The following is a 26,583-nucleotide window of genomic DNA, read 5'->3' as shown; positions in this document are numbered from 1 at the left end:
CCACCCCAGCGAGGTCGGACAGCACCATCCCGGTCCCTGAGGCCCGGCAGCCTCTCCCTGGGCTAGGGGCTCCCTGGCCACAGATGAGAGAGCCCCTCCCCCGCCCCCCGGAAATGGATCCCACAGTGGTACAGCCCAGTGACCGCAGGCCGAGGGTCCGCAGCATCGGACCCTCCAGGAAGGAGCCCGGGCACAGGGTACATACGCCTCTGAGCTGCCTCTCCTTGGAGCACACCTCCGGCCACTGGGGCCGTTTGGGGACCAGACAGAGCGCAGACCCGTGCAGATGCGGCTGGCCGCAGCCCCACAGGCTCAGCTCACCTCCCTGCCTCAACTCTTGCTGCATGGCCCTGAACAAGGCACTGGTCTGAGCCTCATCTAGAGAATGGACAGGCCTAACACCAGCAGGCCCCCTGTCTGTGGGAGTCTCCTCCTCGACCCCACCGAGCGCCACCGAGTCAAGAACCCACTGACTTCCAGAGGGCTCCAGGGACGACCACACGGCCCACCAGGCAGACAGTCCAGACCGCGGCCTCCTGTGCCTCTAGCCTTGAGGAAGTCTCCGCTCTGAGACCCCCAAGCAGAGGACAACCCCCTCACCCACGGAGACCCAAGAAAGAGTCACACGGACTGAGCCCAGCAGATGCCCTGCCCCACTCACAGGGAGACCGTCACGGGGAGACCGACCCTGCCTCCCTCACTGGCGCTCCTCGGGCATCTGGACACAGCGACCTTCATCTGCCCCCCCCCCCGCCCCCCCACAGGAGGCCCCTGGGACTAATCGGGTCAGGAAAGGGAAAGGGAGAGCCGCCAGGTCCGGAAACGTCTGGGCACCACCTCTGGTCCCTCCATCCTCATTGCCAAGAAGGGGAAACTGAGGCAAGAAGCAGCTTACCGGTGGGAACGGAAGACGGGGCACAATTCACAAAGCGGTCTCGCAATTCCTCAAGAGGCTAAACAGAACGAACATGGCCCACCAATTCCGGCCCCAGGTGTACATGAGAGGGCAAAGAAAACCTGTCCATACAAAAACTTGTGTCCTGGGGCGCCTGGGGGGCTCCGTCGGTTGAGCCTCCGACTTCGACTCAGGTCATGAGCTCGCGGTCCGTGGGTTCGAGCCCCGCGGGGGCTCTGTGCTGACGGCTCAGAGCCTGGAGCCCGCTTCGGATTCTGCGTCTCCCTCTCTCTCTCTGCCCCTCCCCTGCTCAGGCCCCGGCTCGCTCGCTCTCTCAAAATAAAAAATAAAAATAAAAATAAAAATGAAACTTGTGCATTAATGTTCGCAGCCCCTGTAATAGCCAAAAGCAAACACAGCGTAACGCCTGCCAGTGCATAAACGGCCCAACAGATGGGGTCTATCCGTACAATGGAATATCATTCAGCCGTCGACAGGAACGAGGCATAGACACCCCGCTACAACCCGGACCAACCTCGGGGGCGTGATGGGGAGTGAAAGAAGCCAGTCACAAGAGGCCACACAGTGTGTGAGTCCATTGATACGAGCTCTCCAGCAGGCAAGCCCGTAGGGACAGAAAGTAAGTTAGCGGTGGGAGGCGGGGACAGGAGAGGAACGGAAAGATAAGGAGGTGATAGCTAAGGACACGAAGTTCTTTCTCGGACGGTGAAACGTTCTGAAATGGATGGCAGAGATGTCACACACACCCACGAATATCCTAGAAAGTACTGAACTGCACACTTTTGAGAGAGAGAGAGAAAGAGGGAGAGAGAGGGAGAGAGGGAGAGAGGGAGAGAGGGAGAGAGGGAGACGGGGAATCTTAAGCAGTCTCCACGCTCAGGCCAGAGCCCAAAGCAGGGCTCCATCTGGAGACCCCGGGATCATGACCTGAGCTGAAATCAAGAGTTGGATGCATAACGACTGAGCTGCCCGGGCGCCCCTGGATACGTTAAACTGATGAATCGTATAGCACGTGAACATCTCAGGAAGGCGATTTTTTAAAAAACGAGGGTCTTGGGGCACCTGGATGGCTCAGTCGGTTGAGCGTCCGACTTCGGCTCAGGTCATGATTTCACAGTTTGTGGGTTCGAGCCCGGCATTGGGCTCTGTGCCGACAGCTCAAAGCCTGGAGCCTGCTTCTGATCCTGTGTCTCCCTCTCTCTCTGCCCCTCCCCTGCTCTCACATTGTCTCACTCTGTCTCTCAAAAATAAATAAATGTAAAAAACAAACAAACAAACAAAACGGGGGTCCTAGAGACACCCCAGAAATCACACCCAACAGGGAAAGCAAGCCCCCCGAATGGAAGGGGAGCCTGCCACCCATCCCAGAGGGGCCCTAGGCCCTGTCCCCCTCGCCTCGGGAGCACCCTACTGCCTGCCTGGCCCTGCCCTCCGGGAGGACCTGAGGACCTGGGGCCACTCCCCGTTTCGCAGTGGCCTGAGCGCAAGGACTCCAGGCCAGAGAGCAGCGGCCACCGAAGAAAAAACCCCAGGAGCAAAGAGTTCAACCCTCTACGTGTTCACGGCCGCCCAGTGCAGGGCAAGGGTGTGCTACGTGAGCCTCACGGGGCATCATTTCACTGAACCACCCCAAAGATCCTGGTGTTCCCCCCCCGCCCCCCCCACCCCAAAGATCCTGGTGTTCCCATTTCACAGAAAAGAAAACCGAGTCTTCTCCCCAAGGCCACTGAGCAAACACACGGTGGAGCTGAGTTTAAAATTAGGCTCCAAACGTGTAAGACCGTATCAGGCGTGAGCGTCCGCGTGCACGGGGACCCTCACGGCCATCTTGTGTGCGTGCGTGTGTCCCTACACGCTGCCCCAGTGGGGCGCTGACTGGGCCTGGGCAGCTGGGGCTCTGACCATTCCTCCTGGGCTGAGGTTTCCCACCAGCTGAGAGTGTCCACGTTCCCTCCATGTGTCTCTCTGGTGACACACGAAGGTGACAGAGGGCCTGAGAGAGGCGAGGCCTGGGGCCGGCTTCCCAGCCCTGCCACCCACATGGCATCTTCCCACCGGGCAAAGGCCACCGACACCCATCACACGGCTACGAATACCAGCGAATGCTCGGCACTCGCTGTCCACCAGGCACCCACGCTAAGCGCTTCGCGAAAGCTAATCCGGCCGATCTGCACTACAACCCCAGGGGACACAGGTTACTATTCCCATCTCACAGATGGGGAAACCAAGCTTGGGTCCACACAGCGATGAGCTGGCAGAGATCATCCGGCCCAGAGCAGGGCTTCCCACGCTGAGCTAGCCCGACTGGGTGGCGGGGGGGCTCCAGTGGGTCCTGGCTGCGGGACAGCCAGCTCCCCGCCTCCCCACCCCCCACCCGCCCCGCTATCGGCCAGTCCCCCTTAGAAGCGTCTATTTCCTGCCTCCCCAGAGGACCGGGCCGCCGTGGCAACAGCCGACTTCCTCCTTCCCCTCCACGCCCACCTGCCTCCCTGCCCACCTCTCCGGCCACCCCTGCCCAGAGCTGCCCCCCCCGCCCCCACCCCTCCCCAGCTCACCAGCTCCACCTGAGGCCCCAGGCCTTCCAGAATCCGATGGGCGGCTTCAGCCTTCTTCTGCAGGGTGACGGGGAGGAGGAGAAATTAAAAAAAAAAAAAAAACAAAAAAAAAAAAAAACAGAACAGATTATAAATAGAGGTCTCCGGAACAGCAGGCAGCTGCCCAGCCCAGCAGCCAATCCACGGCCCCGGGGTGGGGGGGTGGGGGGGGAGGGGGCACCAGGGTCCCCCCCGCAAGCCCTCCCCACGCTGGAGACAAACAGAGGGGCCTCAATACCCCTGCGGCGTCCCTGGCAAGCCGGCCAAGTTTCGATTCCAACAAACGCACGGTGTTCTCCGTTGCCTGGCCCCCCCAAACCCTCAGGCCCAACCCCCGCGCCCCCCCTCCCCCCCCGGCCGGGGCACAGCGCTGTGGGCACGGCTCCCCGCCAGCAGGCCACTCCGCCAGGCCCAAGATGCCTTCCTTCACTTGGAAGCTGGCTGGGTGTCTGCAATTACCTCAGAGCCAGTGCGCCAGCCAGGGAGTGGGGGGGCGGGGGGGACACAGAGGCTCTCAGAGATACCCTTTCTAGGATTCTTGTATTTCACAATCATGTGACTATTTCTGAGCTGCCCTGGGGCCTCCCCGCCTCCCTCCCCACTCACAACCCAGGACTTATTAGGAAAACAGGAACATGTGGCAGAAAGTGCTCAGTGGCTGTGAATGCAGCAGGCTCATGAAGGCGGACATTGTGCCTCCGCCAGGCCCCGCGGGCCCCCGGCCCGGGACCACCAGGGCCTGCTCTCGGGAGGCCCGGAGGATGGCCCGGGGCCAGCTGGGAGAAGGGGTGCGCAGAGAACGGCGGACGGCGGCTTCGGGGTTTTCGTCGGATCCGGGCCACTGCGTGCCACGCGAAGCGGGGTGCCCACAGCACGCACGTGGGAGGCCTACGTCCTCTCGCGGCCGGGAAAGGCCGGTGCTCCCGACTCAGCCAAACTCAGGGAGACCACCCGGTATCCGGAGGGAGCCGGGCGGCCGAGCAAGTTACCTCTGAGGATCCCCCAATCCAGACCCACTAAAAGAGGGTGACCCCGAGCCCTGGGGAACGTGGCTGACAACAGAATTCGAGGCGCAGGCTCCCGGTGTCGCGGCAGGGAGGAGGGGGGCCGGGAGCCAGCCGGCCGGCTCCCCCCTCCTGGCTCCCCGTGACAGACAGACAGTGGGTGTGTAGGTGGGCTCAAGCTGGCACCTAGAACGAGCTCCGCCTAGAGCCCTGGGCCCAGCCCACCCATGAACAAGCCATGCTCTCAGCCCCCTTTGTGCACAGCCAAAACCCCGAGACCAGCAGCCTCAGCGTGTGGCTGGGGGCCAAAATATCAGGGGGCGATCTATCACTGTAACGACAGCCACTTTATCAGGGACCTGCTATGAGCCAAGCATTGAGCACAAAGCAGGCGTTATCAATATTTAAGTCGCACCCAAACACAACGCGAGGCGCATAAATGGCACGTCCCGTTTAACATACTACGAAACTGAGGCACAGAAAGATCGTGTAAGGAAAAGGTCTTTCTCATCTCCGGACTCCGAGAGGAAAGAAAGACAAAGGCCAGGTCCTACACAGGGCCACCCCTAAGCTTGGGACCAGTATGTCTGATGCTGGAGGACAGGTGTCCCTGCCCTGGCCGTACCTCAGAGCAAGAGAAAGTGTCACCATGCGGCTGAAGACGGGAGAATTCCTGAAGCAGGTCAAGGGAAGAAATGGGCAGGGGGCGGGGGAGGGATACATCAGCCCCCCAAACGCTTCCTGAGGGCCCACTCTGTGTTAAGCACTGCGGCGGGGGCACCCGGGGGGCTCAGTCGGTTGAGCACCTGACTCCCGGCTTCAGCTCAGATCATGACCTCACATTTCGTGGGCTTGAGCCGCATATCGGTCGGGCTCCGCACGGGCAGTGCAGAGCCTGCTTGGGATTCTCTCTCTCCCTCTCTCTGCCCTTCCCTGCTCGCTTGCTCTCTCTCGAAATGAAGACATAAACTTGAAAAAACAAAATACAGAAAGAAAAATAAAGCACTGGGGCAAAACATGGAATGAATGAGACCCAGCCCCTGCCTGCGATAAACCGAAGTCTAACATTAGAGCAGCTGGTCAAGGACGGTGACGACAGGGCTAGTCTGCTCGGGCAGAGAGAGGTATGTATGGTGCACAGGCAAGGCACAGCTTCTCCAGAAAGGTAACAGGAGGGATACATGAGGTGGGTTTTGACGGATGAAGAGGAGTTTCTGTGCATTCCCGAGGTTCTGTGGGGATCAGCGACAACTTCTCATCTAGATAAAAAAAAGAAATGCCAAAAGCAGGAAGGCCACGGCTGGAGGGGCCAGGCCACTAGAAACTGCCACATCACACAGGTAAGCAGGGGTCTTGGATCTGGGCCCAGTGCCCACGGCGGGAGCTCCAGAAGCCTGCGTCCTATGAACCATAGCAGGTTCCGGCTTCGACCACATCCTCACTCTCAGGAACGCGGGCACCTAGAGAGGGGGGCTTCCGGCAGCCCCTGGAGAAGAGAGCAGGGAGGAGTCCCCTCCTAACCTGCCAAAGCCGCAGGGAACGCGGGCGAGCAGGCAGCGCGTGCCTGCCGTGAGAGTCCCCCTGCTCCCAACACTCCCCCGGGCCCCACTGCTCGGCCCTCGGCAACTCTGGGGCCCTTTAAGGCACGACTCGGTCTCCAGAGGAGGGCACACCCACAGCTTACCCGAAGAAACCCTCCGTGAAACCATCCCAGAGATGCCGTGCCACCGGAAAGGCTGGATAGCGCGGTGCCCCAGAGTAAGCACGTCACAGCCAGCCAGCCTGGGTTCAAGTCCGCTAACTGCGCGGCTTCGGGCGAGTCCCTCCACCTCCCTGAGCCTCAGCTTCCTCCTCTACAAGACGGGTCACAACGGCACCGCCTCAGGCAGCTGGACCGCTCCGACGCCAGGATCTGGCACACAGTAGGTGCCACATAAGGGCCGGCTACGGACAGGAAGCACAGGGCCTCGGCTCGCACCCGGTGGCCCCGACCCGCGCCAGGCAGAGGCTGCGACCCGGCAGGCCCTGAACCAGCACCCCCACCTCCTCGTGCCCCCTGCTCCTGCTCCTGCTCCGTTCGGCCCAACCGCATTTCTTGGCTCAGCCTGCAGGGGTGGAGTGGGAGGAATCGCTGGCAGGTTCACGGCAGGGGGGGGGGCGCCGGGGGGAGGTCCTGCCTCTTGGGCTCTCCCGCCGCAACCTGGCCACCGGTGGCAACGTCTAGGAGTCAGCTCTTCTCTACACTCGGCGAGCCGCTCCACTGACCTGGGCCTTAGTCTCCCCATCTGCAAAACGGCCACACTCACCCAAGGCACCAACCCCCAGGACTTTTACAAGGACGTCCTGCAAGGAACGAAGTCTCTCTTAATGGACCCCTTCAAATGGGCCTCCCCCCGCCCCCCCAGCAAGGAGCACGGTGGGGAGCACAGGTGCGGGCCGTGGATTCAGCACCGCGCCAGAAACTCCCTCCCGCCCCTTGGGCGGACAGCCTCTCCCCACCTTGACGACCGAAGCCAAACCCCTCAGAGGGTCCACGGGGCCCCCGCTGTGCCTGGCCTTTGGGAGGCCACTGCCGGCGGCCCCCGTGCAGAGGACAAACCCAGAAGCTCGGGCCAACAGGAAGGGAGGGGCAGGGGCTCTCACCAGATGTGGGGGCTCAGGTGACGGTCTCGCTCGAGACCCTGCACTCCTGCAGGGGGCCCCGGGGTCCACGTGGCCACAGAGCCTGGGGGCTGTGCCTGGGTCACCTGCACAGAGAGGTGCACGCGAGCCCCGCCCATGTGGCCAACACCGCGCCTCCGTCTACAAAGGCGCAGACGTGCGCACACGTGGGCGCCACACAAGCCGACTCACACCCACGCCCACGGCCACACGACCAACCACACACGCGCCCCAAGCACACCCACTTGCGCACATCTGCACAGGTCGCACAAGGGTGCCTGCGGACGCGCGGGTGTGGAAATGCACAAAAAACCGCGATAACGTCCCGTACGTGCACACGAGTCACAGCGACACACACACGCACACACCCCTCCTCTCGGGCAGGGGCTCGGAGCCTCACCCCACCACCCCCCTGCCACAGATCCCTGTTCTAGCTCCTCAGCTCCCAGTCGGGCCTGAGCTCCAGGCCCCAGCCCCTTCCTCCACAGAGGGGGCAGCGCCCACGCACCCACCGGCCCAGAAAGCCCGAGACCCCAGCGCCCCTCCCCCAGGCCCCGGCCACAGCACCCCTCCCCCCCCCCCCCCCCCGCCCACGGGCCCACATGCCAAGCACAGCAGCGTTTCAGACCAGCGCTTACCCCAGAAGTTGAGCACACACGTCTGTACGTGGGGCCTCGACACGCTGCCCAGAGCGTTCACGGGGCGTGATGGGGGAGACGTGGCAGGGAGGCAGAATCCGTCCTAACGTACTCGTTAGGCCGACATTCTCTACGTGCAGAAGAGGAAACCTGGAGGAACTCTGGACCCCGGGAGTGGCAGAGATGGCCCGTCACAGACACGGCTCACAGAGGCGGGAGCCCGGTGCAGGTGCCCGTGCTGGGGACTGGACCAGAGCCAGCGCTCTGAAAGCCCTGAATCCCAACGCAGGATGGGCTGGGGGAGTCTGAAGCTGGGCATCGGGGCGCCTGGACCCCCAAAATGCTCTACAAAATGCTTCCTGGTCTCAGCTACTGATACTCTCATCAGCATCACTACCGACGGCATTACCCGCTTCTGTCCTGCTCACCCCTAATCGTATTAGATGTTTATTTTCTTTATTTTCTTTATTTCTTTATTTTTAAAGTAGCCCAATGTGGGGCTTGAACTCACGACCCCGAGATCAAGAGTCACGTGCTCTGCCGACTAAGCCAGCAAGGCGCCCCTAATCACGTTATATAAAAACCTTACTAGTAAGATGCCGGAAACAGGAGACGCGAGATGTGGCTCTTACTCTCTGGCTTCCTCGTCGCCCAGCAATGCACAGATAACCTCAGGTGTGCCCCACGGGCACGGTCTCGCACACACTCACATTCACGCACGTGCACACAGTCACCCAGAGGGGTCCACCCAAACACGTGTGTGCACCTATGTGCGTGCATGTGCTCGGCCCCCGTAAGTTCAGCCTCCCCACCAAGTTCGGAACAGGTGGGGGTCGTCCGCCCTGGAAATATCCTTCCGGCTTGTGCCGATAGCGCCTGTTTCTGCACACCTAGTTCAAGTCCCGCTTCCGCCGGGAAGCCTGCCTCAATTGCCCAGGGCCCCAAGTTCCTCTAGAGTCAGCACCAGGCAAACTGGCGTTCATTTGTACACCTCATGTGTTTGCTTTACCAGAACCCTGAAGCGTGGACATGATCCTAGACCCGTAGGCCTTACCTCCCGCCCCTCACACACTCCCACTGAAGATCAAAGGAGACCCTGTCCCTTCGCTGAGTCTTGGCTTGTGCTGTGACCCACACACACCCGAACGCCCTCCTCCTCAGGGGTGAGGGCCCACCCACTGCTTCGAAGAAGCCTTTCCCAATCCTGGCCCACCACCCCCCCCCTCCCCGCCTAGTCCTGCCCCCAGGGGCCTGCAGAGACACTGCCTCCTGCTCGGCATCTGTGTGCACCTGCCCGGCCCCGCCCACACAGGCAGCTCCTGGGAGGCAGGAAAAGCCTTGCTCAGCTGGCTCCCGCTGTGCGTGCTGGGCGCCTCGTCCATGTGCCCCGAATGGATAATGAGCCAGAGTCCAAGACGCAGAAGAGCCAGGCAGGCCGTGCCCGGCAGGGAAGCTGCGTTTTCCAGCCGGCAAGGCATTTAGAGACAGACCCTTGTCATCCACCTCTCAGAGGAGCCAGCAGGAAAGGAAGGAGGATTAAAATTTAATCCTATTGATCCCCCAAGGGGCGGGAAGTTCTGGCTGCTCCTGCCAAAGGCAGCTGAGGGGCTTCCTGCCCACCCAGCCTCCAGGCCCTGAGGCTCAGCCCGCAGGGAGGGACCCCCCCCCCCACCTCCACGCTAGCCTCCACTGGGGCCAGGGACCAGCCTCGGCACCCCCAAAACCAGACGACCCTTCCAGGGGGAAGTGTCTCCCCTCCCCTCCCCTCTATCATCCTTCATTTATTCAAAAAACGTTTACTGAGTACCTACTATGTGCCAGGCACTGTTCCAGGTGCTGGGGAGACAAAGATCCCTGCCCTCACAGAACTTCTGCTTACGATAAACAAAATGAACAATGAAATATGAACCACGTCCAGCGGAGCGGGAGCAAGGGCAAAAGAGAAGATCAAAGCCAGGAAGAGGAGACCCGTCTCTTGAAGCTTTTCAGGATTAAACAGAGGGACAAAACGGGCCTTGCTGAAAAGGGGAGGTTTGAGCAAACTGCTGAAGGAGCAAGTGAGCCTAGTGGGGAAAAGGAGCTCCAGGCAGAGGGCACAGCCAGTGCAAAGGCCCTGAGGCAGGAAGAACAAAGGCAGGTGGGGCTGGGGCAGAGTGGGGGCATAAATGAAGGGAGAAAAAGGGGAATCAGGGACAACGAGGGGCAAAATTCTGGGATCCACGGTGTGATGTGTGGGTGTGATTCTGTCTCCCAGACCACAGAGTTAATGCCAGTGGGCCAAGGTCACCGCTGTGCATCGCTGCCTGGAACGGCGGTGGGCACAGAGCAAGTGTTCAATTACAGGGCTGCCGAATGGATGAATAACCGAACGAACGAGGAGAATGTGTCTAATGCCCCCAGGGAACCTGAACTTACCCGGCAGGGGCCTGCTCTCAGCCCCCCGGGAGCTGGGGAGCCAGGGTTCAAGTCCTAAGCGGCCGCTCACTAGCTACGAGGCCTCGGGGAAATCATGGAGCGTCATGTAACCTACCCCAGCCACTGCTACACCACGAGGACATCGGAATGAAATCGCGAATGTGGGCAGGAAGCCCCCAGCCTGGGGTGCGGGGCAATGCCAGCACCCTGGGGCCCCATCGTGGTAATCACCAGCCCGGGGTGGGGGGGCACAGGCTGCAAGTGCCTGCAAGTCCCAAGCTCTTCTTGGGAGAATCCCCCTCCCTGCATCTAGCCCTGGGGGTGGGGCAGCGGTCAGTCTCCAAGGGCAGGGCTGAGTCCCAGCCCTGACCACTGACCACTCAGTATAGTCGGGTATTGGCTGGGTATTGGCTGGGTATTGGCTGAGAAACGAGCATGTGACTCCAGCCAGCCAGTGAGCACCAGCCCTGGGACTGTTTCCTAAGTGCCCTGGGAGGTGGGGGCACCTAGAGCTGCAGCAGGCTTTCCGGCACGCGGGGAAAGCGGGGATGGGGACACAGAGCTCCCCGACATCTTATTTGAGGGCTGGATCCACCCATACCTGAAATAACAAATTTCATGGTAATTTCATTACAAGACTCAATAGACCCTGTCCAGCCTCAACCAATTTGAGCTGAGTTTTTGTCTCTCGTATCCAAGAGTCTTGACTCACCGGACCCTTCCTGGAACGGCACTTTACAGTTTACAAAGCCCCCCCCAGCCACGATGTCGGTCACATCCAACCCTGTGACTTCAAGAACGCGGCCGGGACCCAGAGCAGCCAAACACCCGAGACTAAAACAAATGGCCCAGCTCATCCGGGTGGCGGCCGGCCTGGGATCCAAGCCCCCCCTCCTCTCCCCCACCCCGGCCCCCCCCCCCCCGCCTGCCCACTCACACAGAAGCTGCAGAAAACCTGGACCCTGGACAGAAGGAGGCGGCAATTCTGGCAGGGAGACCATCCCGGCTAAGAACCGGGAGGGGGTGTGTGAACTGCTCCTGGGGGAGGGGAGTGCTGAGCCGAGGAGCCAAAGACCCATGGGATCTGCAGCCACAGCTCTTTGGGGAGAACCTGGTGCGACCCGAAGGACAAACCCCAGGGAAAGGCGGGCCAGGCTTCCCCCGGGGGCACCAAAGGCCTGTGCCTCTGCGTTCACCCAGTCGCGGAGGGCTCGGGGCTGCAGCCTGCTGGAGTGCCAGCCCCTGGCAAGGACCAAGGGCAGTGTGGTGACATCCTGAGCAGAGCCACCAACTTGCCTCCACAGATGCTGGAGAGAAGCACGCCTGCCCTGTCACCCGAGGACCGGAGGGCAGGGGGGGGCGGGGGGCGGCGGTAGGCAGGGGAGCCGCCTGGGGCGACACGCGGGAGCCCCGCCCCAGTGCCCTCCACCACAGGCTCCTGGAGTCGGCTCAATCCTGACTCCGATTCCCAGCCACAACGCTCACTTGCTGTGCGACCTCAAGCAGTTCACCTTCCCTCTCTGGGCCCCGATTTCTTAACGAGTAAAATGGAGAGAGTACCTGTCCGGTACAGATCTGGAGGGCATTAAGTGAAATCCTGCAAAACATAAACAATCACCAGAAAAGCAGCATGGCCACAACAAGCACCAAATAGCAGTTGCTCACCGCCAGGCGTTGCTCTAAGGGCGCTACATGAGGAGCTCATTGGATTCTCACGCCGCCGTGCAAGGAAGGTGCCGGAACCATCATCGCTTTGCAGTGAGCCACAGGGAGGTTTAAGTAACTTGCCCAAGGTCACCCGGCCAAGGCGTGATAAAGATGTGACGTGAACCCACGGGCACCCAGCTAAAGCATACGTGACCCCTCGGCGCCCCTATCGTCTTGTGACGGGGCCAGGGTACGGGAGGGCGACCGGCCCGGCAAGGCCCAGCACGCAGCTCTGGGCCCCCAGCAGGCTCAGTCTCGGCCCGTATCTGTTGCTGCCTCAACAGGCAGAAGCATAGCCAGTCCAACTGATCCAGGGGTTCCTGCCCTGGAGCCACGGCCACGGGCACCAAGCACAGGCTCCCAGGCTCCAGAGCAGCCCCCTGGCCCCAGTACCCTCCCGGCCCCCACCCGCGCTGTGAACACTGGCCCAGCGCCCGGGCAGAGCCTATCGCACAGACAGCTGGGAAAGATGGCCAGGACCCCTGGGCGGGAGTGGGGGCCCAGAGGAGACGAGGCAGGGAGACGAGGTACCCCATCTGTCACACTTCACTCTGTAACCTCAAGACAAGGAACGGGTCCCTCTCTGGGCCTCAGTTTCCTCATCTGCAAAATAAGGGAGGCAACTCACATCCACAGGCCCCGAGCACACGTGCAAAGAGTCGACTCTAAATCGTGGAAGCTGAGCTCTCGCTGGCTTGACTGGGATGACAATAAGCTCAGCACCTCACCAGACACCGGGCTCCACTTCAGGGCACCTCGGGCCCCGCAGACACTCTGCTCTGGTGCCCTAAGCCACTCCCCCAAGACTGGGCCCCCTCCCATCACCAGGCACCGGCCCTCCACATCCCCAGGAGCCCCCACAGCCTGCTACAGACCCTGTGTTCAACGATGCCAAAGGCGCCTTCCAGGCCTCAACGTCCGCAGAGGCCAGCGCTCACGATCTAGGACCTGATGGCCCCCAGGTTCAAGTCCCAGGTCCACCACTTTCCAGCTGTGTGGCTCTGGACAAGTCACCTAGTGTCTCTGGGCCTCAGTTTCTCCCTATGTTAAATGGAAACGGTCGCTGTACCCACCCTCCCAGGACTGCTACGTAAAGAACCTGGCCCACTGCACGTAAGGAGCCGTTCGCTTAACGTTTGCCGTTATTGTCCGTAACAATAACATCAGTATCGTCTTCCCCGCGACAGGAATTTCTCCGGCACGAATGCCAAGCCGCTTGCCCGATCCTTCCCACCTCAACCTTCCAATCAACTGGCCCGAGGCCCTCACCCAACCTGGCCACCGCATCCCACAGGCCAGCCGCGGTCCACGCCGGGCTGCCCCGTCCGCTCCCACTCGGGCCCGTGTGCGCGCGTGGGAGACGGCAGAGGTCCCCGTTTCTCAAACGGAAACGCTGAGGCCCGGGGAGAGAGCCAGGCCCCTCGCGGCGACACCCGCACCCCACCCGGAGGCCGGCCCAGGGCGGGCAGGAGAGCAGGGAGTCGGGGCGCCTCGGGCTGGGGCAGGGCGTACCCGGTTCTCGTCGTAGATGATCTGCACCAGGCTGCGATGCTTCGACTCGATGGGCGGCGGCGACACGGGCTTCTCGGGCTCCGGGGGCTTGGCGGCCTCCTCCTCCAGCTGTTGCTGTGGCAAAGGGGAGAGCGCAGCGGTGAGCGGCCTGGCAGGCGGAAGGCGCACTGCAGCACCCCCATGGCGGAGGGCGGCCCCGCGGCCCCGGCAGGCGGCGGGCCCCGCGGACTCGCACAGGAAGTCAGGCTGCTAACCACTTCCTCTGAGTCACCCACCAGGGGACTCCGGGCCCTGGAGAGGCCCCCAGCTCAGCAGGGAAGGGCCCACCCCAGGCTCTGGGCTGTGTGGCCGGCCTTCCTGCGTTCGAATCCCACTCTGTCGACTTACGAGCCAGGTGAGCGAAAGCGAGCAGCTCCTGGACCTTGATGCGCTGCAGTCTCCTTATCTGTAAAACGGGGCTCAGCGCCAGGCCTCCCGGACAAGTTACCGCATGGGCGAGCACGGATGGGGGGGCCACGAAAAGCCGGCGGCCACCCTCCATCATCCGCCCTACAAGTGCCATTGGCATCAGGAGAGGCCGTGCGGACTCCAGAGCCAAAGTGTGCAGCCTGGAGCCCTATTTCTACACTTGCTGAGTCGGTAACTGCTGAACTTCCCTGTTCAGCGGGGAAAATGAAACCTCCACCCTAGAGGGCTGGTACGAGGGTTCAACGCCCCCAGCAACGCCCCCAGCACCTAACAGGCAGCTTCTGACCCTCGTCTGCCTCGCGGCCTCTGTACTAGACCGTCCTCCTCCAAACGCCGTAAAGGGCGTCCCTCCGTGCCGCTGCCTGCTTTGTACCGAAAAGGAAAAGTAAAGACCAGAGAGCCTAAGACACCGGCCCAGGGTCACACAGAAGACCGATGCCCAGGTGTGTGCCATCTGAGAACATGCCGAGTGAGAACAGACACGCTCTCCGCTCATGACGCACGGCCTGCCCACGACCACGGAGCAAACCGCCGTGAAGTCAAAAAGGCAGCCAAGAGAAGAGCACGCGGAAAGAGCCGGAAAATCCAGTCCTGGCTTCTGCCGGCACCAAGGCCTGGCTGGTAGAGCCACGCTGCCTTAGCCCCACAGTGACCCCTGGCAGTAGCTTCCAGAAGGGCAGTCAGCAACTGACAGAACAGAGAAATCCCCCTGCAAAAAGTGCAACAAAACAAAACAAAACAAAAAACAACGAAGCAAAGAAATGGAAGAAGCACATAGCCAGAGAGGGCAGGCGGAAAGCAGACTGTCCCCCGTTCGCGAAGCTGGTCCTCCCTGAGGCACCGATGAGAAACACCGCCTGAGACGCACAGAGACCCTGGCGATGCAGAGCTCCACCGGGGCCGGGGTTCAAACCTCGCTCCAACACCAGCTCTGTGGCCTTGGGTAAGTCACCACACCTCTCTGACCCTCAGTGTCTTCCTCAGAGAGGGCGGGGGGAGCGGCGCCCACCCCGTAAGGCTCTGCTCGAGGATCAAAGAGGATGTGCATAAAGAGGGCTTTGTCTACACAGCCTGATAAACACCGGCTACCGAAGGCAGACCAAACCACAGCGAGAGACCCCTTCTGCCCATCGGGACGGCGTAAACGCCAACAGAAACGCGGAGAGAAACAAGCACTGGTGAGGACATAAGAGACGGGGACCTCCGTGCGCCGGGGGCCAGAAGGTAAAAGGGGGCAGATGCTCAAAATGTTACACGCGGGGCTACCAGGCGCCCCAGCAATTGCGCCCCTGCGCACAGAGCCGAGAGAACGGACAGAGCAGCTCACACAGAAACGTGAACACGAGCGGTCACGGCAGCTCTATTCGCAGCAGCCAAGAGGTACGAGCAGCCCCACGTCCATCAACACGTGACTGGATGCACAGAACGCGGTCCATCCACACAGTGGATGCGACTTAGCCTTGAAAAGGAACGAAAGGGCGCTGGGCTGGCTCGGTCGGTAGAGCACGTGACACCATCTCGGAGTCACGACTTCAAGCCGCGTGTTGGACTTGGAAATTACTTTAAAAAAAAAAAAAAGAGGAAGAAAGGAAGGCAGCGCAGACACCTGCTATGTGTTATAGGATTCCGCTAATACGAAATACCGAGAACGGGTAAACCCGTAAAGACAGAAACGCAGATCAGCGGCCGGTGGGAGAGGAGGGGACACGGAATGACAGCTAACGGGTACAGGGCCTCCTTGGGAGGAGATGGAAATGTCCCGAAACCAGACAGAAGGGTGGTGGCCCAACACCGTGGAGGTGCTAAATGACAGTGAACTGTTCACTTTAAAACGTTCTGTGGATTTCAGTTAAAAAAAAAAAAAAAAAAACCGTCAAGGGCTGCGCTGGGCTGCCTGGCTTCCAGCCACAGTCACAGACGCATGCACACGACCCGCAGCTATAGCCCCGTCCCAAAGCCAGGCCGGGAGGGACCAAAGGTGCCCGTACTCTCCCCCGGCCCGTGCAAATGCTGCCTGACCCCGACCAGGGCCCGACCCCCTCTCGGGACGCCTGAGCCACCATCTTGCAGACCCACGTACTGTCCCGCAGGTCAGGGACACCTTGCTCGACCTTAATGAGCAGCCCAGCCTCAGGACCGTCCCCCAGTCCCAGCTCTTCCGTGTAAGCACCAGTCCTGATGCCCTTGGGAATCCATCAGCAGCCCATACAGCCATCCAACCCTGCTTACGCGGTCCCGAACTGGCCTGACTCACGGCCCCTGGTGGCCAGGGCGGCCCTTGACCCTACCTGGAGCCCAGACTCCCTTACCTACAGGGCATGAAGTGTGACCCTGCTTCTCCCAGGAGAAACCCAGATGCTTCTCGGGGTCAAGCCGGTGTCACAGCGGCCCAATCAGCAGTTTCTAACGAGCATCTACGATGCACCAGCACTGCCAGGAGCACAGCAGGGAGCAGGGAGACAAGGACCCTGCTCACACCGCCGTGGCGGGGAGCCCACAGTGTAACAAAGCAGGAAAGGTCACCAAGAAGGGCGCCGGGGCACAACGGGGGTGGCAAACTTCTCCGGGGAAGGCCCCGGGAGTAGAGGCTTCATCCCCCGGCCACCCGGTGTCTGTCCTGACCACTCAGCTCTGACATCCTATCTCGAGAGCAGCCACTGACAACGTGTGACTTTGTGCCAGTAAAACTTTATTTACGAAAACAGGCATCAAGCCGGACTTTGGATTTGCTGGCCCCGGGAGAGAGGGTGGCTGGGGACGAGAGCTCCTACAAAGGCCTCCGCGGAGGGGACGTCTGAGCAGAGACCGGAAGATACCAAAGGGAAGCATGGGAGGAGCAGGGAAAAGGCGGATCGTCAACTAAGTGCATAGCGATTACTGTTAAAATTAAACTCTACAATTAACATCCCAGATCTCTGTGCTAACTTTTCTTTGGTCTCCAGAGTTCCCGCGAGGATCGGTTTTCACGGCACGAGCCCGTCCCCTCCTCACAACCCTGCCACGTGCCGGCACGTCTGGGCCCATTTCACAGACAGGAAACCGAGGCTGGGGGACGCGACTGCTCCGAGGCAGGGCTGGGAGGCCCCGCCCGTCCCGATTCCAGAGCCCCGGCGAGAGGCAGGTCGCGAATGAGGAAAGAGAAGCTCAGAGGGGTTAACTGCCCGCCCGGGCATCGAGCATCACTGGGAAGCGGCAGAAAGGAGATCAGGCCTCAGAGAGCCTGGCTGTGAATCCTGACCTCGCCCCCACCCCCGTGCTGGCCGGTACAAAGCCCGAGGCTTCTTTGCTTCAAAGTACACTAAGCTGAAAGTTCAGCTCCTTAACCGCACCAACACGCGTCACACGTGACCAGGGGCTACCTTTGCGGACGGGGCAGACCTAGAACATTTCCGCCGTGGACGGCAGCGCGCCCCTCAAAACGGCACTCTGGCCCGGGGAGCGTAAGGCCAAGGACACGAGCCGGCGGGTGGGCGGGCTCAGCACACGCTCCCACGCCTGTGCCCGGTGTTCCCGGGGGGCCAGCCTCCCCAAGCGCCCGCACCTGCTTCTTCTTCAGCTTGGAGATCTGCTGCTCCACCATGGTGATCTCGCGGTCCACCCGGTCCATGTTCTGGATCAGCTCCTCCTTGGAGAGCCGCGGAGGTACAAGCTCCAACTCAGGGTCGGCGTGCGGTGGGCTGGGGGGAGACACGGGCTCCAGCTTGCCCGCCAGGCTGCGGTCCTGCGGCAGAGAGCAGAGGAGCGCGGGGTCAGCACAAGGGGCACCCCGGCTGGCGCCCCCCGCCTCGCTCCCCAGGTTCCCAGCCACAGCGGACACCCGTCGCGACGGTCCCCACGTCCCAGACACAGGGTTGCTGACCACTCCCACCAGTGCACCCTGCCCAGCCCCCTGCCCGCTCCGCAAAGGTCAGATCCCTTGTCCTCCTGTAGGCCAGTTTTCACCACCCCCTCTTCCCATAAGACGCCCCCTCTCTTGCCCCACCTGCCTGCCGGTGTCCTCCCACCGAACCAGACTCCCCAAGGGTGAGCACCGGGACCCGCACGTTGAGACCCGCATGTCGGATCCCTGAAGGCGAGGCCTCGGCGGACCCTCCGTGGCCGGTTATTCACAATGCTCTGTCCGAACTGGCAACTTCACAGAAAGTTACATAGAGGGCAAGACTGGTTTTGTACCCCCTACCCACCACCGCCCCCACCTCCACGAAAACCACAGGACAAGAGGCAGAGAGATCAGAGTCGCTGTCCGCAGTGGGGGACACTGTCTTACTTTCACTGACTAGTATTTTCCTGTTTTTCCTTCTTTGAGAGTTACTCTTTGTGTACTAAAGCTGTTTTTAAAAAAAAATTTTTTTTAACGTTTATTTATTTCTGAGACAGAGAGAGACAGAGCATGAACAGGGGAGGGGCAGAGAGAGAGGGAGACACAGAATCGGAAACAGGCTCCAGGCTCTGAGCCGTCAGCCCAGAGCCCGACGTGGGGCTCGAACTCACGGACCGCGAAATCACGACCTCAGCCGAAGTCGGCCGCTTAACCAACTGAGCCACCCAGGCGCCCCTAAAGCTGTTTTTAAAACTGGGTTAAACAAACGAGGTGATCCTTCATTGGGCTATTTGTCTGACGCTTTGTTCCACCAGCTGAAGTTTATTGAGCACCCAGTGTGCTGGGAGCATATGGGGGCGCAGGGGGGAGGTTTAAAAAAAAACAAACAAAACAAAACGCAGTCCTGACTCGAGCACTCGCCTGCATGGCCCCAGGTTCAAATCCCAGCCCACTCGACCCCCTCCCAGCCTTGTGACCACAGGCAGATCAAGTCTGCTTCTAGCCTCTCTTTCCTCATCTGTACAATGGGACAATTTCCACCTCCCAGGCTGTTGTGAGACTGGGACCAGCGAAGAAGCACAAAGGGCTCAGCTTAGGCCCTGGCACACAAGTGCCTCCTGTGCAGTGGCTGAGACCGTCCTGCCCCACAACCTGGGCTCCGGGCCCGTCAGCACAGGCGGAACCCAGCCCGCGCCCGGAGCCAGCCGCAAGGCCAAGCCGGCAGCTGCTGGCAGAGGAGGCCCCGGGAGGAGCTCCAGGCGGCTGCCTCCCCGCCCCCAGGCAGCTGCACCGGAGGACAGAGGACACATTATTCCCCAGGACAACTGCAGCCCCAGGGACTGCCAAGTGCTCCCCATCTCGGGACTAGCAGAGGCCGCTCTCTCCTACATCCATGCCTCTCCCCCCTACAGACCCCCCTTGGGCAAGGTCCACGGCCCAAGGTTCTCAGGATGTCACTGGGTTTGCCTTCTGCCCCCGTTGTTCCCAACTGAGACATGGGGACAGCTGGCATCAGGACTCCCAGGCCTTCCACGCTCAGAACCTTCATGGGAAATGCAGAAAAGGCCCCAAGTCCCTCAACCACCTGGCCCCCACGCTGCTCAGGCCACCTCCACAGGGAAACCCCAGAAAGCAAACCAGGCACCGCTCCTGACTCGGCCCATCCCAGTTCTCAGCACAACTTACCCACCAGACTCCCACAGCAGCCCTCCAGGGACCTGCTACTTTGTCCCCATTGCACAGATGAGGAAACTGAGAACCTGAAGGCACCTGCCTGGTGCTGTTCTAAGCCAGTGGCCAGCACACTTTTCTGTAAAAGGCTAGGTAGAAAATATTTCAGGTTTGCATCTTGGACTCTGCCCAATTACTCACCCATCACTATATTGGGAAAGCAGCCACCGACAAGATACAAACAAATGAACATGGCTGTGTGCCAATAAAACTTTATTTACAAGAACGGGCTGAGCACTAAGTTTGAAACTTACTAAGTTTGCCAACCTCTGCTCTTCGCAATTCACAAGTCTTAACTCAGGTCGTTGTCGCAAATACCCTAAGAAGTAGGAATAAACAGCGTTTTCCCCATTTCCCAGATGAAGAAACTGAGACCCAGTAAAGTTCAGCGACATGCCTGAGGTCACCAGCCACAATGCAATGGAACCCTGGCTCAGAGGGCACCAGAGGCCGAGGTCGGGCTTCAGTCGTACCCTCTGGAGGTGGGCGGACCACGAGACCAGGCTGCAGGGTGTTCCACCACAGAAGCAGGGTCCAGAGCACGCCTTTATTTACCTCAAAGAACGGCATGGCTAGGCAAGCGCGAGCAAGATCTCTTCTAGAGTCCAGGACCCCTGAAATTTGTGGCAAACTGTGTGATGAAAAATTCCCTAGAAAGACACTCGCTGGGCTTGGGGACCTAACTCCTCCCCAACAGGAGGCCCACGCTGGTGGACACGAGTGCCACGGGCACCTGGCCCCACACATACCAAACCGGAATCAGCTCACGTCCCCTGGCACCCGAGGGCCTTTGCACAGGCCATCCTCTCTGCCCACAGGGCCCCACTCCACCTCCTGGGCCAGCTGAAATCCGCTTTGCCTTCTCACGCCACCTCCCCCAGCCCCTAACTGAGTTCCGCCCCTTCCTCTATGCGGCCAGGGCCAGGGCACTCGGCTGGTCTCTGCCCGCAGGCTCCGTCATTTCCCAGGGTTCTTGAGATACGAGGTGGCAGGGGAGGCGGTTCCCGGCACCGAGCAGCATTATCCGCTGTAAGAAACATTTCCCTCCCCTCCCCTCTCGGATCTTCCGCCAGGACCAAGAAAGGAAGATCGACAGAATCCCAGCCCAGGAATAGATCTCAAAAGCAACATTCGCAAAAAGAAGGCCTCCATCCCTAAAGCTGGCAAGGTCAGCGCAAGGGTCAGACGAAGCAAGTGGCAACGGCTGGGAACTGCTGACAAGGTTGCTGGAAAACTTCTCCTTAAATTCTCGACGAATAAAAGCGGGTCTTCTTCAATGGCTTCTTATCGCTCGAAGCTCAGGCTTAGCTTTTATGATCAGCAAAAATGCAGTAGGTCCATCAATGGCCGAACAGACAAACAAAACGCGGATCGTCATACAACGGAACGTGACTCAGCCAGAAAAAGGAACAAAGCCCTGGGCCGTGCCACAACGTGGCTGAACCTTGAGAACACGATGCTGAGTGAAAGACACCAGACAGCAAAGGCCACGGATTACATGACTCCACGTACAGGAAATGTCAACAGGCAAATCCAGAAAGAGCGCAGAGCGCAGACTGGTGGTCACCAGGCGCTGGGGAGGGAGGAATGGGGAGTGGCTGCTAATGGGTGTGGGATCTCCTTTCGGGGTGATGAGAATGTTCTGGGACTAGTGGAAGCGAGTGGTTGCCCAGCGTTGAGACTGCACTAAATGCCACTGAATTGTTCGCTTTATGTGGTTAATTGCAGGTTATGTAAATTTCACCTCGACTTAAAAAGAAAAGGCACACCCAGAGGGCAAAGGGCGCTTTCTCCAGGACCAGGTTTTCCAGGACTGGGACCCAGGGAGCCTGGCTAGTGGACCTCCAGATAGTTCTCCCGATGGCTGCTGGCCTGATTCACTTCAGCCCAAAGCCACAGGAGCAACACAACAAACCCACACCCCAGCCGGTCGCCAGGTAGGCGGCTGGCACCATTTTTCCCATCAGATGCCCCTGGTGTAAAATTCGGGCCAACACAGAAGAGAAAAACGCGTTATGCAAAATTAAAGACACGGGCAGCAAAAGACCTGTGGCTGGGGAGGCCCCCCTCGTCCCAACTTCAGGAAGGGGCAGGGCTGGCCTCCGACCCTCCGAGTCTACCCCCTTGTGGCAATCACAACAATGGGTTCCAAGACAGGCAGGGACCCCACACACAGGCAAGGAGGGAAACAGCTGTGGGCAGGAAATGTGGAGATGGGAGGGGAATCTCTCCCTTTTCGCTGGCCTTGAACATGGGAAGAGGAAGGCCCGGAGTCTCAAACTGCCTTCTTGTTAACACAAGACCACAGGAAAAATGGCAGACCAAGAGATGGGGACCTGGTGACATTCACGTCACCTGAATCAAGCTGTGCCTGAAGCCCACCAACCCTGGATTTCAGTCGTATGAGCCAAGACCCATGCTGAAGTGAGTCTGACGTGCGTTTTCTGTCCCTTTCAGCCAACAGAGCCCCACCACACAAAGGGACTTTCAGAAGTGGTTCTGTGCGTGATGGCTCTAAAGTCCCCTAAAGCAAAGTTTGGTGAATTCCAAAGGAAGCCCAATACCACAAAACTCCAGCGGCTCAAGGGCAGGGAAGCGTTAGAAAACAGAACATTTTTATATGAAAAAGGAACACAGCTGGCAGGGGGCGGGGCTGTAAAAAAAAAAAAAAAATTGCACTGAATTCCTGTCTCATGCGTCCGGCTAAATTCCACACGGCAGACGCAAAAAACATCTGAACACTTGCAGAGCTGTGTTCCCTCCTGGCTTCTTCTCTTGCCCAAATCTGCTCGAACTTTCCAAATGCTCTCAGCAGCCTGGGGCAAGAACAGGGTCCAGGTGGCCCCTGTGCTGGGCCCATCACTCCCCTGACCCCCAAGGTCCAGGAAGAGAAGACAGACACAGAGAAACGGAAACAGACACAAAGACTAAGGCTCACAGAGGGAGAGGGAGCCCACCAGGGAACTTCAAGAAGAGGGACGAGCAGGTGATCACAGCTACTGAGAGGCACGGAGACCATCAGGAGGTTCCAAGCCACCATTCCGGAGAGCCAGGCTGGGCGGGCAGCTGGCCAGAGACAACTGGCAGCCTGTTCTCTGGGCAGAACCGGACAGAAGCTCGGGCCACAGCCCACTGGGGGCCCCGGTCCCTAGGGAGGAAATCAGACCTCCCTGGAGTGGCCTTTGGCCAGGCCACTGACCTGGCCCTCTGCCCCTCCACACATACCCCTCTCCCCTAGCCGTCCAAGGCTCTCTTCGGGAAACAGCTTTTCTAATGGCAACATCCCTCCCCCAGCGGAGGAGACAGACTCAGGTGCCCACGGCGGGGGGCGTGGCGGGCACTGGGAGGAGGGAGGCCGATGGCCAGCTAGCGGGACCAGACGGGAAGCCTGAGGACCAGGGCAGCCTGGCGGGCAGGGATGGGCTGCAGACCCAGGCTGCCTGGCCTTCGGCGACGTGGGCGAGTGGCTCCCGCTCGCTCAGCCTGGGGCCCGGGGCTCCTTTCCAAAAGGAGATCGCAGATCACGGGAGTGGGGCCGAGATGACGCAACGGCACGACACTCGCTTGGCACAGGACCCGGTTCACCCGCTTAGCACCGTCTTGCCGTCGTCAGAGCCCCGAGAGCCCTCCTCTCCCGCCAGCCCCCCGGCGAAGGCCCTGCACCGGCCAGAAATCCCGCCGATCCGTCCTATCCGGCATCGGGCAGGGAAGAGGACCCACAGGCCCGAGTGGGCCACGTCCACCCCCTCGCCTGCTCCCAGCCCCACCAGGGCCGCAGTGAGAGGAGCACCGACCTCACCCACCAGGCGGGAGGCTGCTCACGAGCTAGCTGTGGAGAAACACTCAGCATGTGCAGGAGTGACGTCCATCCCTCAGCCGGCCAAGGACGGGCATGTCGCCTGGCCGCGGTCCCTGCCCATCCCAGGCAGTGACAGTAAACAACAGCTTCGGGGGCAGTTAGGTGACCCTAATGGACAGTCCGGGCCACTGGCTGGGATCCCTCCATCAGCACCTCTGTCAGCTTCCTCTGTGTGAAATGGAGACCAAAGAAGCTTCCAGCCTCCACTGTCCTGAGGCTTGCTGCAACAGCAGGGCCACCTCCCCAACCAGCACACCGTAGGCACTTAACCTGTGCACATTCGCCCCCACCAGCTCCGCTCGACTTTCCACTTACAATTTTTTTTTACATTTTCATTTTATTTTTGAGAGAGAGAGACAGAGAGCCAGCGGGGGAGGGGCAGAGAGAGAGAGAGAGAGAGAGGGAGACACAGAATCCGAAGCGGGCTCCACGCTCCGAGCCGTGAGCACAGAGCCCGACGCGGGGTTCGAACGCACAGACCACGAGATCAGGACCTGAGCCGAAGTCGGACACCCAGCCGACTGAGCCACCCAGGAGCCCCTCGACTTTCCGTTTTAAAGAGGAGTAAAGTGAAAGAGGTCTCCGGGGCACGGGGGGGCGGGGGGGGGGGGCATGGTGGCCCCGCAGGCCAGACGCGTTCAGGTAGGAGCAGGCCCCCGTCCGGCCAGGAAGCGGCCTGCGAGCCAACCTCGGTCCCGGCCCCTCCTCTCGCTGCGCACCCTCGGCCCGAGCTGTGCCCCACCTGGCACGCCCACCGCCCCCACCCCTTGCCTTGCAGCCTGTGCGGCCGCAGAAGCACCCGGGTCCTCAGGGGCTCCCGGCCGGGGCCGGGCCTTACCTTGGACGGGTCCTCCGAGCCCCCAGGCGGGCCCGCAGCCAGCAGGGGATCCGGCAGCAGCTCCAGGCGAGGGCGCTTGCTCTCGACGAACTCCATCTCTGACTTGCCCAGCTCGGGCAGGTAGGAGTGGGACTCGGGTCGCAGGTGGAGCTCCTGGGACCTGCGGGAGGCAAGGACGCAGGGCCTCGCAGCTGCCGCCCTCCCGCCCTCCGCGACCCTGAGGGAGAAGTGCCCATCTGGCCAAGGGCACACAGCGAGGCAAGCTTCGATCCCAGACTCGTCCTCCCACGAGTCAGCACTCGCTATGTTAATAGGAAGAGAACGTACTGGTGATTCCCCACCCCCGCGCTGCCGAGAGCGCGGCCCGCGGCCAGCAGCATCAGCCCCGCCTGGAGCCGGCTACAAACGCACAGCCTTGAGTCCCACCCCAGACCTACAGAGTCAGACCGTGCGTGTAAACAAGAACCCCGGGTGATTCATGGGCACGGTCGAATCCAAAAAGCCTTGTGGGTCCAACACAGGCAGTAACACACATGCTGTTATTTGCACATCCCCCACCCGGGGCAGACATCACTAGCCAACCACAGCGCTCTGGCTGCTAAAGCTGGCCTTGCGTCCTTCCCAGCTCAGCCAGCTGCCTGGGGCAGAGACGGGAGCTGTCCAGCCGAACACTCCCGACCGGCTCTCCTCAACCCTGCTCCCCAGTCTGCAGAGGTCAAAACTGGGCCAGAGAGGACATGGCCTTGCCTGAACACACACAGCATGGCCAGGACTCACAGACTCCGCCCCCGGCTACTGCTCCCGACCGGACAGCCTAAATACCCCTCTGCTAAAATGCGTTTCAAGTTGATGCCTGCCCGGAACACTCCAAGAACATGCTCACCTCCGGGACTCTGCACATGCTGCTCCCTCTGTCTGGAAGGCCTTTACCAGCTCTCTGAATGGTCGGCTACATATCGGACAAACGTCCCTCCCCTGAGAGGCCTTTCTGGCCACCCCAGCCAGAGAGCTAATACCTTGCTCACCCTGTAGCTAACAAATGGGTCACCTGCCTCATTCTGGAGTCATCTTGTGGGTGTCTGTGAGGCATCTGCCCTGGAGACAGGGCCGCCTACCGTCGTGCGCCCACAGCCTAGAATGGGCCAGCACGTGACATCTGAGCTTAGGACTCTTAGCGGTCAGTGCTGTTATGATCTCCGGCATCTTGGGGCCCTGCTCTGGCCTCGGCCCTCCCCTCACTGGGGTCCCCGTCCCGCTGCACGGGCTCATCCCCTTCCCCCCGGATTTAAGGACAGGCAGGCCCAGCCACAGACAGACACCAGAGGGCCTCGGCTGGTAGCTGAGGGACAGAGAGGGACTGGGAGAAAAGGGGAAGACAACAGGAGGGAGGAGGGGGCAGCCCGGGTGCACCCAGGCGGGACTTGTCCCTCTCACCGGCACCCCAGCCCCGCCCCTCCGCATCTTGGCGGTCGACCCCTCCTGCCTAGGACTACCCCCCCCCCAGAGACCACCGAAGGCCCACGCTGCGAAGTCGGAGGGCCACGTGGCCCTTCCCCGCTCCCCCGCAACCGCGCCCCAAGTCACAGCTGCACCAGGACGAGGGCAGGCACACAGCACGGCAGCCCCCCGACTTAACACCAGCCCTGCACGCTCCTGCCTCCTCCCCCGGCCTGAGGACCGACCCCGCGGCTCCCAGCTAGGCGGCGTGCAAGCCTCTCCTCACCTCTCGTTCCCAGGCTGAAATTCGGACAGCAGGGAGGGCCTCCTCCTCTGGGGCTGGAGGATGGAACCGGGCGACAGGTGCGAGGCGTAGTCACGGGGGTGGTGCTGGTACTCGAGCAGCCCGACGTCCTGCAGCGAGAGGCCGAGGAAGCGGGTGAGCCAAGACGCCCCGCTCCACGGTCACGGGCGCAGCCGGGCTCTCGCTCCTGCGCGGGGCCACGTCCGCGTCCACGCGTGGCTCCGGACGCCCGGGGTGGCCAGAGGGCGTGCCCGGGGCCAGTCGCCGGTAACATGCACCCTGTGCCGTGCCGCCGCGGTCCCTCACCCGGCCCCACACTGGCACCTGCAGCACGTGCGATTACGCCCTCCTCCCCGATGAGACCACCGAGCCCGCCTGGTAGCGGGCGGCTGGAAAGGGCACAGCCCGCGTGTCTAGCGGGGCACTGAGGGGATAGGGTGTGTGCATGAGACTGCAGGGCACAGGTCTGTGAGGCTCGAAGACCAGCTTCCAAAACAAGGGGCCACCTTGGGGTTCCCCTGTCTTGTCTGTGAAAAGAAAACCCACCCACGTGTGTCCGGCCAAAGTCAGAAGGGGAAACGAGCTTCAGACAAAACCCTCCTCCTTCAGTAACGTGCCATCCATCACCCCTTCTCATCTGGGGAAAAACCAAACGCTGACAAGTTACAAGTATCCTGAT

At 60.8% G+C, this 26,583-nt stretch overlaps 1 protein-coding gene across 25 annotated transcripts in view; it reads right to left on the bottom strand.

The window, feature by feature from the left end:
* Positions 1-26,583, bottom strand: part of NCOR2 (nuclear receptor corepressor 2) — a 217,027-nt gene that overhangs the window by 113,287 nt on the left and 77,157 nt on the right. For all 25 annotated transcript variants that reach the window (XM_047827206.1, XM_047827205.1, XM_047827207.1 and 22 more), the window contains 5 exons: positions 25,887-26,014; positions 24,164-24,323; positions 17,457-17,636; positions 13,448-13,561; positions 3,472-3,528 (listed from right to left, as the gene is read on the bottom strand). In XM_047827206.1, coding sequence (XP_047683162.1) covers positions 3,472-3,528; positions 13,448-13,561; positions 17,457-17,636; positions 24,164-24,323; positions 25,887-26,014 — 639 coding nt within the window. The remainder of the gene's footprint in view (positions 1-3,471; positions 3,529-13,447; positions 13,562-17,456; positions 17,637-24,163; positions 24,324-25,886; positions 26,015-26,583) is intronic.

This window comes from Prionailurus viverrinus, chromosome D3 (assembly GCF_022837055.1).
Source record: "Prionailurus viverrinus isolate Anna chromosome D3, UM_Priviv_1.0, whole genome shotgun sequence".
Taxonomy (NCBI): Eukaryota; Metazoa; Chordata; class Mammalia; order Carnivora; family Felidae; genus Prionailurus; species Prionailurus viverrinus.
This window is presented reverse-complemented; position numbering and strand designations above follow the sequence as displayed.